The sequence below is a fragment of the Rattus norvegicus genome, chromosome 15 (genome assembly GCF_021556685.1).
Source record: "Rattus norvegicus strain SHRSP/BbbUtx chromosome 15, alternate assembly SHRSP_T2T, whole genome shotgun sequence".
Classification (NCBI taxonomy): Eukaryota; Metazoa; Chordata; class Mammalia; order Rodentia; family Muridae; genus Rattus; species Rattus norvegicus.
The window spans coordinates 106,135,225-106,153,025 of record NC_141548.1 but is presented as its reverse complement, the minus strand read 5'-3'; the positions used below and the strand labels follow the sequence as shown (position 1 = coordinate 106,153,025).

At 38.3% G+C, this 17,801-nt stretch overlaps 1 protein-coding gene across 7 annotated transcripts in view; it reads left to right on the top strand.

The window, feature by feature from the left end:
* The window catches only part of Nalcn (sodium leak channel, non-selective), a 352,387-nt gene that overhangs the window by 213,002 nt on the left and 121,584 nt on the right, over nucleotides 1-17,801 (top strand). For all 7 annotated transcript variants that reach the window (NM_001393695.1, NM_001393694.1, NM_001393693.1 and 4 more), the window contains 1 exon segment: nucleotides 8,033-8,170. In NM_001393695.1, the coding sequence (NP_001380624.1) occupies nucleotides 8,033-8,170 (138 nt within the window).

The following is a 17,801-nucleotide window of genomic DNA, read 5'->3' as shown; positions in this document are numbered from 1 at the left end:
CTTATTCAATATAGTTCTTGAAGTTGTAGCCAGAGCAATCAGACAACAAAAGGAGGTCAAGGGGATACAGATCGGAAAAGAAGTCAAAATATCACTATTTGCAGATGATATGATAGTATATTTACATGATCCCAAAAGTTCCACCAGAGAACTACTAAAGCTGATAAACAACTTCAGCAAAGTGGCTGGGTATAAAATTAACTCAAATAAATCAGTAGCCTTCATCTACACAAAAGAGAAACAAGCCGAGAAAGAAATTAGGGAAACAACACCCTTCATAATAGACCCAAATAATATAAAGTACCTCGGTGTGACTTTAACCAAGCAAGTAAAAGATTTGTACAATAAGAACTTCAAGACACTGAAGAAAGAAATTGAAGAAGACCTCAGAAGATGGAAAGATCTCCCATGCTCATGGATTGGCAGGATTAATATAGTAAAAATGGCCATTTTACCAAAAGCGATCTACAGATTCAATGCAATCCCCATCAAAATACCCATCCAATTCTTCAAAGAGTTAGACAGAACAATTTGCAAATTCATCTGGAATAACAAAAAACCCAGGATAGCTAAAACTATCCTCAACAATAAAAGGACTTCAGGGGGAATCACTATCCCTGAACTCAAGCAGTATTACAGAGCAATAGTGATAAAAACTGCATGGTATTGGTACAGAGACAGACAGATAGACCAATGGAACAGAATTGAAGACCCAGAAATGAACCCACACACCTATGGTCACTTGGTTTTTGACAAAGGAGCCAAAACCATCCAATGGAAAAAAGATAGCATTTTCAGCAAATGGTGCTGGTTCAACTGGAGGTCAACATGTAGAAGAATGCAGATCGATCCATGCTTATCACCCTGTACAAAGCTTAAGTCCAAGTGGATCAAGGACCTCCACATCAAACCAGAAACACTCAAACTAATAGAAGAAAACCTAGGGAAGCATCTGGAACACATGGGCACTGGAAAAAATTTCCTGAACAAAACACCAATGGCTTATGCTCTAAGATCAAGAATCGACAAATGGGATCTCATAAAACTGCAAAGCTTCTGTAAGGCAAAGGACACTGTGGTTAGGACAAAATGGCAACCAACAGATTGGGAAAAGATCTTTACCAATCCTACAACAGATAGAGGCCTTATATCCAAAATATACAAAGAACTCACAAAGTTAGACTGCAGGGAGACAAAAAACCGTATTAAAAATGAGGTTCAGAGCTAAACAAAGATTTCACAGCTAAGGAATGTCGAATGGCTGAGAAGTACCTAAAGACATGTTCAACATCTTTAGTCATTAGGGAAATGCAAATCAAAACAACCCTGAGATTCCACCTCACACCAGTCAGAATGGCTAAGATCAAAAACTCAGGTGACAGCAGATGCTGGCGAGGATGTGGAGAAAGAGGAACTGTTCTCCATTTTTGGTGGGATTGCAGCCTGGTACAACAATTCTGGAAAGCAGTCTGGTGGTTTCTCAGAAAATTGGACATTGCACTACCTGAGGACCCAGCTATACCTCTCTGGGGGCATATTCCCAAAGATGCTCCAACATATAAGAAAGACACATGCTCCACTATGTTCATAGCAGCCTTATTTATAATAGCCAGAAGCTGGAAAGAACCCAGATGCACTTCAACAGAGGAATGGATACAGAAAATGTGGTACATCTACAAAATGGAATACTACTCAGCTATCAAAAACAATGACCTCATGAAATTCATAGGCAAATGGATAGAACTGGAAAATATCATCCTGAGTGAGGTAACCCAATCACAGAAAAACACACATGGTATGAACTCATTGATAAGTGGATATTAGCCCAAATGCTTGAATTACCCTAGATGCACAGAACACATGAAATGCAAGAAGGGTGACCAAAATGGGAATGCTTCACTCCTTCTTTCAAAGGGAAGACAAGGATAGCTTTGGGCGGGAATAGGGAGGCAAAGTTTAGAACAGAGGCAGAAGGAACACCCATTCAGAGCATGCCCCACATGTGGCCCATATATATACAGCCACCCAATCAGATATGATGGATGAAGCAAAGAGGTGCAGGCCAACAGGAACCGGATGTAGATCTCTCCTGAGAGACACACCCAGAATACAGCAAATACACAGGCGAATGCCATCAGCAAACCACTGAACTGAGAACAGGACCACCGTTGAAGAAATCAGAGAAAGGACTGAAAGAGCTGAAGGGGATTGAGAACCCATATGAACAACAATGCCAACCAACCAGAGCCTCCAGGTGCTAATCCACTACCCAAAGACTATACATGGACTGACCCTGTGCTCCAACTGCATAGGTAGCAATGAATAGCCTAGTAAGAGCACCAGTGGAAGGGGAAGCCCTTGGTCTTGCCAAGACTGAACCCCCAATGAATGGGATTGTTGGGGGGAGGACGGTAATGGGGGAAAGGATGGAGAGGGGAACACCCATATAGAAAGGGGGGGTGAAGAGTTAGGGGGATGCTGGCCTGGAAACCGGGAAAGGAAATAACATTTCCCAATTTTATAAAGATGGAAAAAAAACTTTTAGAGAGAAAAAAACAAGGGAAAGAAAAATCATGGATAGTACTTTCCTAAAGTATCAACAAATAACAAATCAATTAACAATTGACTTAAAAAGTACCTCCAGAAATTATACACAGGAAGGTCAATAGGTTCCTATCATTTTATTTGAGTAAAAATCAATATGGAGAAAGACCAGTAGTTAAGATATTGTGAGAGAAGAAGAAATGTCTCCTAGTATTGTCTTTTGGAAAGGTTAGGAGGAATGAAAAAGAAAATCCTAAATTGAATACTGATCTCAAAATCACTCGGGGGTTGGGGATTCAGCTCAGTGGTAGAGCACTTGCCTAGTAAGTGCAAGGCCCTGGGTTCAGTCCTCAACTCTGAAAAAAAAGAAAAAAATATCCCTCATTCTGAGGAGATTCCAAATGGGGACTATGAGAGTCCTGGAAAAAGACAAGAACCTCTGAATTGTAGAAGTCATTGACTTCGAAAAAGAATGTGTGTGTGTGTGTGTGTGTGTGTGTGTGTAATTTTTAAGAGATTAAAAATAAAAATTAACAACTTTCAAAAATGAATACTTTTTCATAATATGATACTTTTCTATCATAATAAACAAAAATGTCATATATGAAAGTGTGAAAAAATTATAAAGATGCTATAAGGAAAATGGGAGATTTAGGGCAGAGGGATTGGGAAACTCCAAAAGTGATCTTTTCTCTGAATACAGAGAACCACAGCCAAAGAAAAGTCCATTATCTGAGTCTCAAACTAGACTGACTCATGGACCAAGAGTGAACTTTGAAGATAGGTCATAGAACTTGAAGAGGGGAATATCTGGACCAATTTGTTCTGGCTCTAGTAAAGATTCCCTGGATGTACCTAGATTAAACAAGTTTACAGTTTGCTGTTCCCAGAATCATTCCCACAGTTTCAAATAATGTTTTTCATCCTGCAAGCCCTTCTGGGAGAGCAAAGCAGAGAGAAGAAATCCGGGTAAACGCAGAAGCAGGGCCCTACATTCGTGGGTGGGGTTTTGGCAGCATATTTCCATTGAAGAGGATAAGAGACCAAAATAAAGAGTTTGAAATGCAAATCAAACCAACTATGGAACAGGTCTCAAAAGCAATTAGCCTAAATTAGAACAGGCAGTGAGACAACTCCAGGAAACAAATCTGCAAGAATAGGATTCAGATGGCTTCCAGGTAATTGGAGATTCTAAAAAGAACAGCTATATCATAGTAGAAATAGCATCTATTCCAAGTAGTGGATAAATTGTGTGAGAATCTGGCAGTGATCTTAGGTAGAAGAATGCATTTCTTTCCCCAATGAAGCATATGAATAGTCTCAGCATAAACAGAACCCAAAAATGACAATCGAGTGATATGAATAAATGGGGCTAAATTCCAATCAATGTAAAGAAAGGAACTCTGAACCTTAACCATTTGTTACTTTACTGCTGTGATATCTGAGCTCTGAAAGGGGAAGAGAAAACTTAGCATATCACCTGTCTCAACAGTGAACTAACAGTATCTTCCTAGTCAACGTATTACATAAGGATCTGGTGTTTATCAGCTTATCAAAACCTAACAAAAATATTATCAAACCTAAGGATGTGACAATATGAATGAAAAAGACAGAAAGAGTGGAGCAGGGGGTTGGGCTTTTCTGGGTTGACAGAGCAAACAGAAGTTTCAGTACAAAATTGTGGAAAGTTTGGTTAAGTGGGGAGTTGCCTAGTGCGAACTAAGTGTTCCTGTTTCAAAATAGATTTCTCAGTGTGAAGGGAATAAGTCAGGAAATACTGAATAGGGATGTAAGTAGCATCAAAAGAAGTGTGAACTTGCTTTAAGAATGATGACCTGTGGGAAAACAGGAGAGTTACAATATTCACACATGAGATTGCCACTTTGTTTTTGTTAAGAAACCCATCATAATGTTTTGTTGTTGTTGCTCTTGTTACTTAGAGTTTAAATCTTATTCTATCACCTTGATTATATTTTTTTGAAAAATAACATTAAACCCGAATTCACTAGAAATGAGCAAGATTTTTTTCACAATCATCAAGCAAGGGTTAATAAGTAGAAACAAATATCTTTTCCTACACTGAAACTAATTTGAGAACATTTTCAATTTTTTATTAAATAATCTAATGTGACCATGGTGAATACCAGGTATTTTAGGAAAAACACATAAATGAAATTTTTATAATAAGGGGTTTGGAAGAGGAACTAATAACCCTACCAGCTATTAAAATATATAATTACTAATCAATTTAGAAATGAAATAGAATGATGGGAAAAGAATAGAAAAGTAATGGAACCATAACTATATGAGTAGACAATGTATGATAAATGATATTCCAAGTTAGTGAAGAAAAGATGGATTCACTCAATTACCTTGTTCCCAATCAACTGATTACCTATTGTAAAGAAAGAATAAAACTTAATCCCTGTCTTGCTATGTGTTTCATAATAAATATGATTTTAACTGGTCCAGAGGCTGTCTCAGATTTGACATATTCAATACAACAAACTATAAAATGATTGCATAATGCCATGGATGAATGCATACCTAATATTGCAGTGAACAAGGAAGGAACACCAATTACAACACACACAGATTTTAAAGTTACATTTTCAGATACCACGTATAGTAGCTTTGTTATGTTTTTCAGGCATGTTAAGCATGCTTTCCCATCATGCTGGCTTCCTAGCTTTCAGCTGAATTTCTCCAATATACCATCTGTTTCATTCTCTGCATTCGTGGTCACGTTCATTTTCTTCTAATTTGTTTGTAAATGTGTTAGGAGACGGAACAGTGCTCACTTATCTCAGTTCCAATGCATCAAACCTTCATGACCCACTACTGATCTTTTTTGGAACACATCAGACTTCTCCAGGTGCATGGGCCTTAACCACAAATTTTGAGTGAGAGGATTTGACCTTTGGTCTCAGCTTTAAAGCTCCAATGTACACACAAACCTTATTTAACCATAAGCTTTTGTTCTCAGACATAATGCATGCACTTCCAAGTGGCTTTTTCAGAAATCAAGGGTTTTTTTCTCAAGACCCTCAAAAGAATAGCAGTGTAACCCCACTCTCCTGGCCTCACTGTCCCACAGCAATGGGTTACAGTCCTGCAGTTCCATATTCCTGGGTACACACTGAGCCCATAAAAGCTGGATATTGGCAGAAGTTAGTGTAGTATATGTAAAAATATAGATTGGTTTATGACCAAGACACTTCAAAGGTAGACCTAGATTTTTGGTCTCAAAATTCCAGGAAAGCTATCTGTTAGGCTTAATTACAAGCTATTTTAGAAAGCCACATTCAATATAATTTATGTTGCTTTTGTGGACATTGTGACAACTTTGCTGTTGGGTCCGGAATGTACATAAGCTTTCTCGCTGGCAGAAACTTTGTGGGGAAAATACAGCAATCAGATTTTTTTATGTGAATTGTCTTTGAAATGTATGTTGCTTATATGTAATAAATATTCAACAGGAAAAAATAATTTTCCTCAACGATAAGGCTGACACTTTTATTAAGTAAATGATACTTCATTTTTGAGTGAAAACAAAGGTTTTCAGAGGATGTCCTGCTCTCATGCTGCCCAAACAGGAGAGTGTTTCAGTGTCACTGGAAATGCTGGGAGTCAATTACCAATAGCAACATACTTCATATTTCCATGAACAAATAAATCCTTTGTAAGATATGGACTTAGACAAAACAAACTTAAGAGAAATACTCCACAGTGAACAGAGGATAAGTAGGGAAACCATTAGACCCTAGAAGATTCATTTAATATGGGTTGGCAAGCCTGAGGACCTGAGTTCAATCCCTGTGACCCACATGCTAGAAGGAGAGACTCCTCCTAGGAGTTATCCTATGACCTCCAGATGCACACCAAAGTGCACGCACACACAACACATATATAATATATGTATACATGTACACCAACACACAATACATATATAATATATAATATAAATATATGTATATATAGTGGCTTTAAAGTTTCTTTAAAGAATTGTTTCTTATCCAAATGTGCCTACTCAAATGTGCCTACTGCCTTCTGAGCATTAAAGTTCACACTTTGGGAAAAAGCTCTTTTGTTCGTGGCAAGGAAATACTCTGAGATGCCAAGTGTGATTTGGCCTAAAAGTGTCAGATGCCAGATTCCCTGAATGCAGGGGAATCACACCTGGCCACTACTTCCTACGAGCATAAAAACTGTTAGAATGGATTTGACCCAATCTTGTACCATCTTTGAGGCTGATTCTTTAAAAAGAAAAGGCCAGAGTAGATTACCTATAGAGTCCCTTAACTTTGGAATCCTATCAGTCAGGGTTTTATCTTGACTTCAGGACATCTGTCTATTATCTTGGACTTCAGTTCTTAAAACCTTAATATCCTATTTATGATTTCTTCTGAAGACTCTAAAAGCATTTGTAAAAAGTCAACGTTTTCCAGTCATGATCATAAAGTCTTATTTCAAAGCATTTACTGACCACTTATATGTATAGGATGAATAGTCATATACCTAACTAGAAAGATTTTTCCAAACAAAACAGCCAAAGTTCTGTCTAAGAGGATAAGTCTTTAAGCAAGACTGGCTTTCTTGGAATGTTCTAGTGTTTAAATCTCCCCCTCTTCTGTAATCTTGACTCTGGCCTTAACTACATATATATATATTTTAATAAATGAAAAAAATGTCATGCTCCCAGCCTTTCGTGTATACCTTAGAAAATTTTTCTTAATGAGTCATATGCTTCTGATGTGGTAGCTGAAATCATTTGATAAATAGATACTATGCAAACAAAATCAAGGTTACATGCTTTAGACAGTGTAATCCCCCTTCTAAAATGATACATTTGTATTAGAACATTGGGAAACTTAAATAATCTGTTGTGAATGATAAAAATGACTTTCTGAAAAGGAAAAAAATAACCTCTGTATAAGCAAAAGTAGAAAATTTTTCATTTCTCATAGTATTTACCCCGAACAAAGAGAATATTAACTAAAAGTAATTAGGTTTTGAAGCTGAAGAGTTTGACATAACCCTTAGTCCTTTGTTCTCTGCTCTCTCCCATGTTGCGTAAGTTATTTTCCCTTGAATGATCTGAAGAGAATCAATAATACCAACAATAAAAACCTCAGCTGCTGAATATCAGAGGCTAATTTTATTTTATTTTTCACATTTAGGGTTTTTTTTGGGGGGGGAAGGGGAGGATTGGGTTGTCTTGTTTTGTTTTGTCTGTGAACTACATGTGTGTGCAGTGCCCTAGTGGCCAAAAAGAGCAGCGAATCCCCTGTACTGGAGTTAGAGTTGTGTGTCCTGCCATGTGGTTCAAGTAATTGAATCTGGGTCACCTGCAAGTACAGCTGGAGCTTTTAACCTCTGAGTCATCTCTTCAGCCCTTCGTAGGCTAATTTAATTGCTTTCATGTGTAACTTAGACTATGCATCAGTAGAGTATGTATGTGACCCTCTTTTTTTTTTTTCTTGTGTAGGCATTTATGTCCATGTTCCAGATCCTCACCCAGGAAGGATGGGTGGATGTGATGGATCAGACTCTGAATGCTGTGGGGCATATGTGGGCTCCACTGGTTGCCATCTATTTCATCCTCTACCATCTCTTTGCAACGCTGGTGAGTTTATCATTTCTCTTAAGTTATCCTTGAAACTCATAATGGGATGAGCATTGCCAGAGATTTGATGTATTGTCAATTTTAAAGTAAGAGTCGATGGAAAACTGCAAAGCCACTCGATTGGATGACAGCCCTTCCTTCTGAGTGCTATAAATCAAATGGCTTCTTGAGGATTATGTTTCTGTTTTGTTAAATGAGAACCTCATAGTTCCTCTCAGGTACATGTGTTTGTATGAGGGAATACAGAACAAAGCAAAATGAAAACCTCATAGTCGCACAGCAATTTAACAAACCCCCACACTCAACACAGTCACATCCAGAGATCACACTTGAACTACATTATTGCTGTACTTTTTAGCATGTAGCAATCTTCTCTTCAATTTCACTACATCATCTTCACAGATATAATTAAACAGGGACAGCAGCTGGAGACCTCGGGGCACAGTCAGTTAATTAGAAATCTACAGTGTTTCTGTACTGTGCATAGGGCAGCAAAGCACAGGAGAGACAAGAACATGCACACCTGGAACTATTCTGAGAGGCAAGAAAGCAGAATACAAAAATTCAGGAAAGATTGGTTTCTATCAGTCACACAGATTGCAAATTGTTCTTTTCAATCACAGAAGATAAACAAAAGCCAGGGAAGGGAGATATGAGATGCTGCTTCTATTATCCTGAATGAATGATCCCCATGCCTTCCTGTGAGGAAGAAATGAGCATTTCTATATCAGTGACTCATTCCTGTTTAATATTATTCTCTAATATTATGGCAACAGTTATAAGTCAGGGCCCATATGTTACTCTTTTGTGGGGTGGGAATGAATAAAATAAAATTTACTCCCATGATTTATGGCTTTATGATATTTGTTTTGATCTTCTATACAATCAGATAAGGAAATCTTATCAAGTAGTTGATAATGAAATTGAGGCTCAGAGGAGTTTAGGAATTTGCCCAATACCACTCTAAGAATGAATGGTGGTCAGAATATTCCTACCTCTATCTGGTCTTGAAAGCTGAAGTCTTGTGCCTGCTTGTTGCTCCCTTACGTAATGAAGTTGAAAGTTGCCATAGAGCATGTCAAAATAAAGCTTGACCTCAAGAAAAAACTCACTCAAATGAAACAAATTACTTATCACCTCTAATGTCCTTCCTATTCTAAATGCTTATTAATTGAATAAGCACCTGAGAAGTTATGTGTGATAACTTAGAAGTAGACTCTACTATAGAGAAAGACTTTCAAAACTAAGACATGCCCACCAAAACAAACATGCTTGGTTAAGTAGTGTAAAGCCATGGGTTCAAATGGTAGAATGATATGGAAATGGCCTTGACATTGTTTACATTGTTTACATTGTTTACTCTGTATGTGTATTCACAAGACCTAAGAACACTGGACAGTGGGTATGGGGCCTGGCTTCCAGAGCTGATGTATAGCTTTGCTGGGATGTGTGCCTTGTTTACAGGACTTTTTGCACCCTTCCTTCCAGTGTGTTTACATCTCTGTCACTTATTAACTTATCAGTTATCCACTCATCCATTCACTAATGGATTTTACTAATGTCTAGTAAGCATCTATCAAGTTTTTAAATCACTTTGGCACTAGAGTAGCTTGAAAACTATTGATGAATTAATTATTTTCTCACTAGGATAATGCACCCGTTTGCTATCCTCATTGCAGATTGTCAGACTCAGACATGAATTTGAGTAAGTCAGAGTCATGAAGGGTAAAAGCCAAGAGAAACTGTATCCAACCTGGTACATTACCCAGGAAAGTAATTTTTTAAATGAAAATTGTACAGGGATCACTTATAAAATGATTGACGGTATCTAGAACTTCTACATAGCCTTCTTGGGAAACCTAAAAATTTTTAAGTGACTCAATTATTGCATTAATTATTTTTACTTTAGCACATTCAAGGATTCATGGCCTTTAAAATGTTTGGAAATCAACTTTAAAAAAAACTATGTTTAATTTTATCCCTTCCACTGCTGATTTATGTGTGTGCCTGAAACACACATTGCCATTTTCATTATAGTTTTAATTTTTTTAAGTTAAAAACTAAGCATTGAAGTCATTTGCTATTTTATTGGCAATTTTTGAAGTCTATAAAGCAATGAAGAACGGAAAAGGCTTTGTGTCAACCAAACGCAGTTTTGTAAATACGGTGCAGACACGAGCACGAAGCTGGAGTTCAGAGACGTAGGCTAGTAGTCACTAGAAATGAGACTTTTAATGTATCAGTTAACTTCATTGTTATACTAGGTCATACCTGAAAGTAATCACAATTATGCCTAATTCAAGCATTTCAGAAAGTTCCGTGTGTATTTAGCTATCTTTGCATTCCAGGAGAGTCTTTGACCAAGGGCAAGATTTTTTCTATTTTAGAATGGTTGAAACGAAAAAACAAAAGTGTCTTTAAATAATGAAATGCTGATTTACCATAATATACATTTATCAAAATATATATTGTGTTAAATTTAATGACCTTAAATATTTTGTATTCTAAAGTTAGAGGATTATTATTAATATATTTTAGCTTATAGGGCCCTGTTCCACATGTACTGGCAGCCATCCCTGACTATCATATACCATGCTGAAAGCAAAACTATATGTGGTCATGTGTTCTTGTCCTGACATGTCATTAATATAAATGATTCTATCAAGCTCAGTATATATTCTGCAATGGCATTTATTGTTAATATCTTTATCTTAACATGTATAAAGCTAATTGTTACATCATTATAATGTATAGTCAATATTAGTTCATTGGTGTATTAGTCTCCTTCCCTGATGGTAGCTGCACTTGTTTTCCAAAGGCTAAAGTTTAAGTGCCACATTGCATCAGCACATTGTGTGCACTCACATGAGACTTTCTCGAGGATCTGTTCCCAGCTGTAGATCTTGCCCAACTAGCTCTAGACCAGGAATCTACCAAGTCATATACCAAATCTGGTTTACCATCCAGATTTGTACAACCTATGAGTCACAAATGGTTTCTGCATCTTGACATGATTATGTCGTAAGACCCTTGAGGTTGCTTTATGGTCAAAAGCTGAATTTACTGCATGAGAAAAGTGGTAGACCCCTGTTCTAAAGGAAGACCATAATTATTTATTCTCTGAAGAACACTGGCTCGAAATTCCTGTGCACTTGCACAATCATTATGCTTGATATTGTATACTTTTTAAAACCTGTTTTGATACTCATGCGTGGATGTATTGTTTTGCCTCAGCATGCATTTCTCCGTTTTGATAACTGTTAGGTGAACATTCCCTGCATGCTCATTTTCCATCTTCTCAGTGCCTTCCCCAACATTTGCTTTTCATGACTTTTGTTTTTAAGAGTTAGATTGCCATTTCTATCTTCATTAGGAAAAGGTACATGTCTTTTGGGATTTTAGCCTCTTAGCAACGGCATTTGTTGCAAATTTATTTTCTTTGATTTTTTTCCCAATTTGCCTATGATTTCTTTTGACACATTAATATTATGACTAAAATACTCATTTTTGAAATATAACCTATGTTTATTTTTATTGGGTATTTTTATTTACATTTGAAATGGTATCCCCTTTCCTAGTTTCCCATCCATAAACCCCCTATTCCATCCCCCCCTCCCTTCTTCTATGAGGATGTTCCCCCACCCAACCACTCACCCCTTCCTGTCTCCCCAAACTAACATTCCCCTACACCGGAGGGATCCAGCCTTGGCAGGACCAAGGGCTTCTCCTCCCATTTGTGCCCAACAAGGTCATCCTCTGCTACATATACAGCAGGAGAAATGGCTCTGTCCATTTGTACTCTTTGCATGGTGATTTAGTTCCTGGGAGCTCTGGTTGATTGGTATTGTTGTTCTTGTGGGGTTGCCAACCCCTTCAGCTTGTTCATTCCTGTCTCTAGCTCCTCTAATAAGGACCCCATTCTCAGTTCAATGGTTGGCTGATAGCATTCACCTCTGTATTTGTCATGATCTTACAGAGCTTCTCAGGAGACAGTTATATAAGGCTCCTGTCAGCATGCACTTGTTGGCATCAGCAATATTATTTGGATTTGATAGCTGTATGTATATGGGCTGGATCCCCAAGTGGGGCAGGTTCTGAATGGCCATTCCTTCAGTCTCTGCTCCAAACTTTGTCTCTTTATCTCCTCCTATGAATATTTCTGTTCCCCATTTTAAGAGGGACTGAAGCATCTGCACTTTGGTTGTCCTTCTTGAGTTTCATGTGGTCTGTGGATTGTTCCTTGGGTAACCCAAGCTTATCAGTGAGTGCATACCATGTGTGGCTTTTTGTGATTGGGTTACCTCACTCAGAATAATCTTTTCTAGTTCCATCCATTTGCCTATGAATTTCATGAAGTAGTTTTTGATACTGAGTAGTAGTCCATTGTGTAAATATACCACATTTTCTGTATCCATTCCTCTGTTGAAGGGCATGTGGGTTGTATCCATTCCTCTGTTGAAGGGCATGTGGGTTATTTCCATCTTCTGGCTATTATAAATAAGGCTGCTAGGAACATAGTGGAGCATGTGTCCTTGTTATATATTGGAGCATCTTTTGGGTATATGTCCAAGAGGAGAAGAGCTGAGTCTTCAGGTAGTACTATGTCCAATTTTCTGAGGAACCTCCAGACATTTCCAAGTGGTTGTATAGCTTGAAATCCCACCAACAATGGAGGAATGTTAGTCTTTCTCCACATCCTGGCCAGCATCTGCTGTTACCTAAGTTTTTTATCTTAGCCATTCTGACTGGTATGAGGTGGAATCTCAGGGTTGTTTTGATATGCATTTCCCTAATGACTAAAGATGTTGAACATTTCTTTAGGTGCTTCTCAGCCATTCAATATTCCTCAGCTGAGACTTCTTTGTTTAGCTCTGAACCCCATTTTTTAATAGGGTTATTTGATTCTCTGGGTTAAAACATCTTGATTTCTTTGTATAAATTGGATATTAGCCCTATATCAGATGTAGGATTGGTAAAGATCTTTTCCCAATCTGTTGGTTGCCATTGTGTCCTAATGACAATGTCCTTTGCCTTACAGAAGCTTTGCAATTTTTTGAAGTCCCATTTTTGGTCTTGATCTTAGAGCATAAGCCATTAGTGTTCTATTCACAAAAATTTCCCCAGTGCCCATGTGTTTGAGGCACTTCCCAACTATTCTATTTGTTTGAGTGTATTTGGTTTTCTATGGAGGTCCTTGATCAATTTGGACTTGAGCTTTGTACAGGGCAATTAGAATGGATTGATTTACATTCTTCTAAATGCTGACCTCCAATTGAACCATCACCATTTCTTGAAAATGCTATCTTTTTTTTCACCTGGACTGTTTTAGCTCCTTTGTCAAAGATCAAGTGACCATAAGTGTGTGGGTTCATTTCTGGGTCTTCAATTCTATTCCATTGAACTATCTGCCTGTCTCTATACAAATACCATACAAGTTTTTATTTTATTTTATTTTTTTTTATTATTAACTTGAGCATTTCTTATATACATTTCGAGTGTTATTCCCTTTCCCAGTTTCCGGGCAAACATCCCCCTCCCCCCTCCCCTTTCTTATCGGTGTTCCCCTCCCCACCCTTCCCCCATTGTCCCCCTCCCCCCAACAGTCTAGTTCACTGGGAGTTCAGTCTTAGCAGGACCCAGGGCTTCCCCTTCCACTGGTGCTCTTACTAGGATATTCATTGCTACCTATGAGGTAAGAGTCCAGGGTCAGTCCATGTATAGTCTTTAGGTAGTGGCTTAGTCCCTGGAAGCTCTGGTTGCTTGGCATTGTTGTACATATGGGGTCTCGAGCCCCTTCAAGCTCTTCCAGTTCTTTCTCTGATTCCTTCAACAGGGGTCCTATTCTCAGTTCAGTGGTTTGCTGCTGGTATTCGCCTCTGTATTTGCTGTATTCTGGCTGTGTCTCTCAGGAGCGATCTACATCCGGCTCCTGTCGGTCTGCACTTCTTTGCTTCATCCATCTTGTCTAATTGGATGGCTGTATATGCATGGGCCACATGTGGGGCAGACTCTGAATGGGTGTTCCTTCAGTCTCTGTTTTAATCTTTGCCTCTCTCTTCCCTGCCAAGGGTATTCTTGTTCCCCTTTTAAAGAAGGAGTGAACCATTCACATTTTGATCATCTGTCTTGAGTTTCATTTGTTCTAGGCATTTAGGGTAATTCAAGCATTTGGGCTAATAGCCACTTATCAGTGAGTGCATACCATGTATGTCATTCTGTGTTTGGGTTAGCTCACTCAGGATGATGTTTTCCAGTTCCAGCCATTTGCCTACGAATTTCATAAAGTCGTTGTTTTTGATAGCTGAGTAATATTCCATTGTGTAGATGTACCACATTTTCTGTATCCATTCCTCTGTTGAAGGGCATCTGGGTTCTTTCCAGCTTCTGGCTATTATAAATAAGGCTGCAATGAACATAGTGGAGCACGTGTCTTTTTTATATGTTGGGGCATCTTTTGGGTATATGCCCAAGAGAGGTATAGCTGGATCCTCAGGCAGTTCAATGTCCAATTTTCTGAGGATCCTCCAGACTGATTTCCAGAATGGTTGTACCAGTCTGCAATCCCACCAACAATGGAGGAGTGTTCCTCTTTCTCCACATCCTCGCCAGCATCTGTTGTCCCCTGAGTTTTTGATCTTAGCCATTCTCACTGGTGTGAGGTGAAATCTCAGGGTTGTTTTGATTTGCATTTCCCTTATGACTAAAGATGTTGAACATTTCTTTAGGTGTTTCTCCGCCATTCGGCATTCCTCAGCTGTGAATTCTTTGTTTAGCTCTGAGCCCCATTTTTAATAGGGTTATTTGTTTCCCTGTGGTCTAACTTCTTGAGTTCTTTGTATATTTTGGATATAAGGCCTCTATCTGTTGTAGGATTGGTAAAGATCTTTTCCCAATCTGTTGGTTGCCGTTTTGTCCTAACCACAGTGTCCTTTGCCTTACAGAAGCTTTGCAGTTTTATGAGATCCCATTTGTCAATTCTTGATCTTAGAGCGTAAGCCATTGGTGTTTTGTTCAGGAATTTTTTTCCAGTGCCCATGTGTTCCAGATGCTTCCCTAGTTTTTCTTCTATTAGTTTGAGTGTGTCTGCTTTGATGTGGAGGTCCTTGATCCACTTGGACTTAAGCTTTGTACAGGGTGATAAGCATGGATCGATCTGCATTCTTCTACATGTTGACCTCCAGTTGAACCAGCACCATTTGCTGAAAATGCTATCTTTTTTCCATTGGATGGTTTTGGCTCCTTTGTCAAAAATCAAGTGACCATATGTGTGTGGGTTCATTTCTGGGTCTTCAATTCTATTCCATTGGTCTATCTGTCTGTCTCTGTACCAATACCATGCAGTTTTTATCACTATTGCTCTGTAATACTGCTTGAGTTCAGGGATAGTGATTCCCCCTGAAGTCCTTTCATTGTTGAGGATAGCTTTAGCTATCCTGGGTTTTTTGTTATTCCAGATGAATTTGCAAATTGTTCTGTCTAACTCTTTGAAGAATTGGATTGGTATTTTGATGGGGATTGCATTGAATCTGTAGATTGCTTTTGGTAAAATGGCCATTTTTACTATATTAATCCTGCCAATCCATGAGCATGGGAGATCTTTCCATCTTCTGAGGTCTTCTTCAATTTCCTTCTTCAGTGTCTTGAAGTTCTTATTGTACAGATCTTTTACTTGCTTGGTTAAAGTCACTCCGAGGTACTTTATATTATTTGGGTCTATTATGAAGGGTGTCGTTTCCCTAATTTCTTTCTCGGCTTGTTTCTCTTTTGTATAGAGGAAGGCAACTGATTTATTTGAGTTAATTTTATACCCAGCCACTTTGCTGAAGTTGTTTATCAGCTTTAGTAGTTCTCTGGTGGAACTTTTGGGATCACTTAAATATACTATCATGTCATCTGCAAATAGTGATATTTTGACCTCTTCTTTTCCGATCTGTATCCCCTTGATCTCCTTTTGTTGTCTGATTGCTCTGGCTAGAACTTCAAGAACTATATTGAATAAGTAGGGAGAGAGTGGGCAGCCTTGTCTAGTCCCTGATTTTAGTGGGATTGCTTCAAGTTTCTCTCCATTTAGTTTAATGTTAGCAACTGGTTTGCTGTATATGGCTTTTACCATGTTCAGGTATGGGCCTTGAATTCCTATTCTTTCCAGGACTTTTATCATGAAGGGGTGTTGAATTTTGTCAAATGCTTTCTCAGCATCTAATGAAATGATCATGTGGTTTTGTTCTTTCAGTTTGTTTATATAATGGATCACGTGGATGGTTTTCCGTATATTAAACCATCCCTGCATGCCTGGGATGAAGCCTACTTGATCATGGTGGATGATTGTTTTGATGTGCTCTTGGATTCGGTTTGCCAGAATTTTGTTGAGTATTTTTGCGTCGATATTCATAAGGGAAATTGGTCTGAAGTTCTCTTTCTTTGTTGTGTCTTTGTGTGGTTTAGGTATAAGAGTAATTGTGGCTTCGTAAAAGGTATTCGGTAGTGATCCATCTGTTTCAATTTTGTGGAATAGTTTGGATAATATTGGTATGAGGTCTTCTATGAAGGTTTGATAGAATTCTGCACTAAACCCGTCTGGACCTGGGCTCTTTTTGGTTGGGAGACCTTTAATGACTGCTTCTATTTCCTTAGGAGTTATGGGGTTGTTTAACTGGTTTATCTGTTCCTGATTTAACTTCGGTACCTGGTATCTGTCTAGGAAATTGTCCATTTCCTGAAGATTTTCAAGTTTTGTTGAATATAGGTTTTTGTAGTAAGATCTGATGATTTTTTGAATTTCCTCTGAATCTGTTGTTATGTCTCCCTTTTCATTTCTGATTTTGTTAATTTGGATGCACTCTCTGTGTCCTCTCGTTAGTCTGGCTAAGGGTTTATCTATCTTGTTGATTTTCTCAAAGAACCAACTTTTGGTTCTGTTGATTCTTTCTATGGTCCTTTTTGTTTCAAGTTTTAATCACTATTGCTCTGTAATACAACTCCAGGTCAGGTATGGTGATTCCTCCAGAAGTTCTTTTATTATTTAGGATAGTTTTTTGCCATCCTGGGCTTTTTGTTATTCCAAATGAATTTGCAAATTGCTCTGTCTAACTCTATGAAGAATTGAGTTAATTTAGTGAAAGAAAACAGTCTCTGTTCCTAAATTATAAACAAAAGTTACAATTATAATTACCCCCAAATCTTACTTGGTCCAGTAACTTCCTCCATCTTAAAGAGACTTTGCTTAAGACACGGTCAGCCATTATTTTTTATTATCTGAATACCCCTGAAGTGACGATCACTAATGTATTAGGGTATTTTTGGGTTAGCCATGATTTGCTTAGCATGCTTTTACTAAACCTCTTCAATTATGTATAAGACGAACAAAATGGGAACTATCCTTTTTATTGGATATTTCTTATTTACATTTCAAATGTTATTCCTTTTCCCGGTTTCCCGGCCATAAGTCCCCTCTCCCATCCTTCTCCCCTTCTTCTATAAGGATGTTCCCCCTCCACAAATATCCCCCTTCCTGACCCTCCCCCCAACATTTCCCTGCACTGGGGGTCCAGCCTTGGCAGGACCAAATGTTTCTCCTCCCATTGGTGCCCAACAAGGCCATCCTCTGCCACATATGCAGCTGGAGCCATGG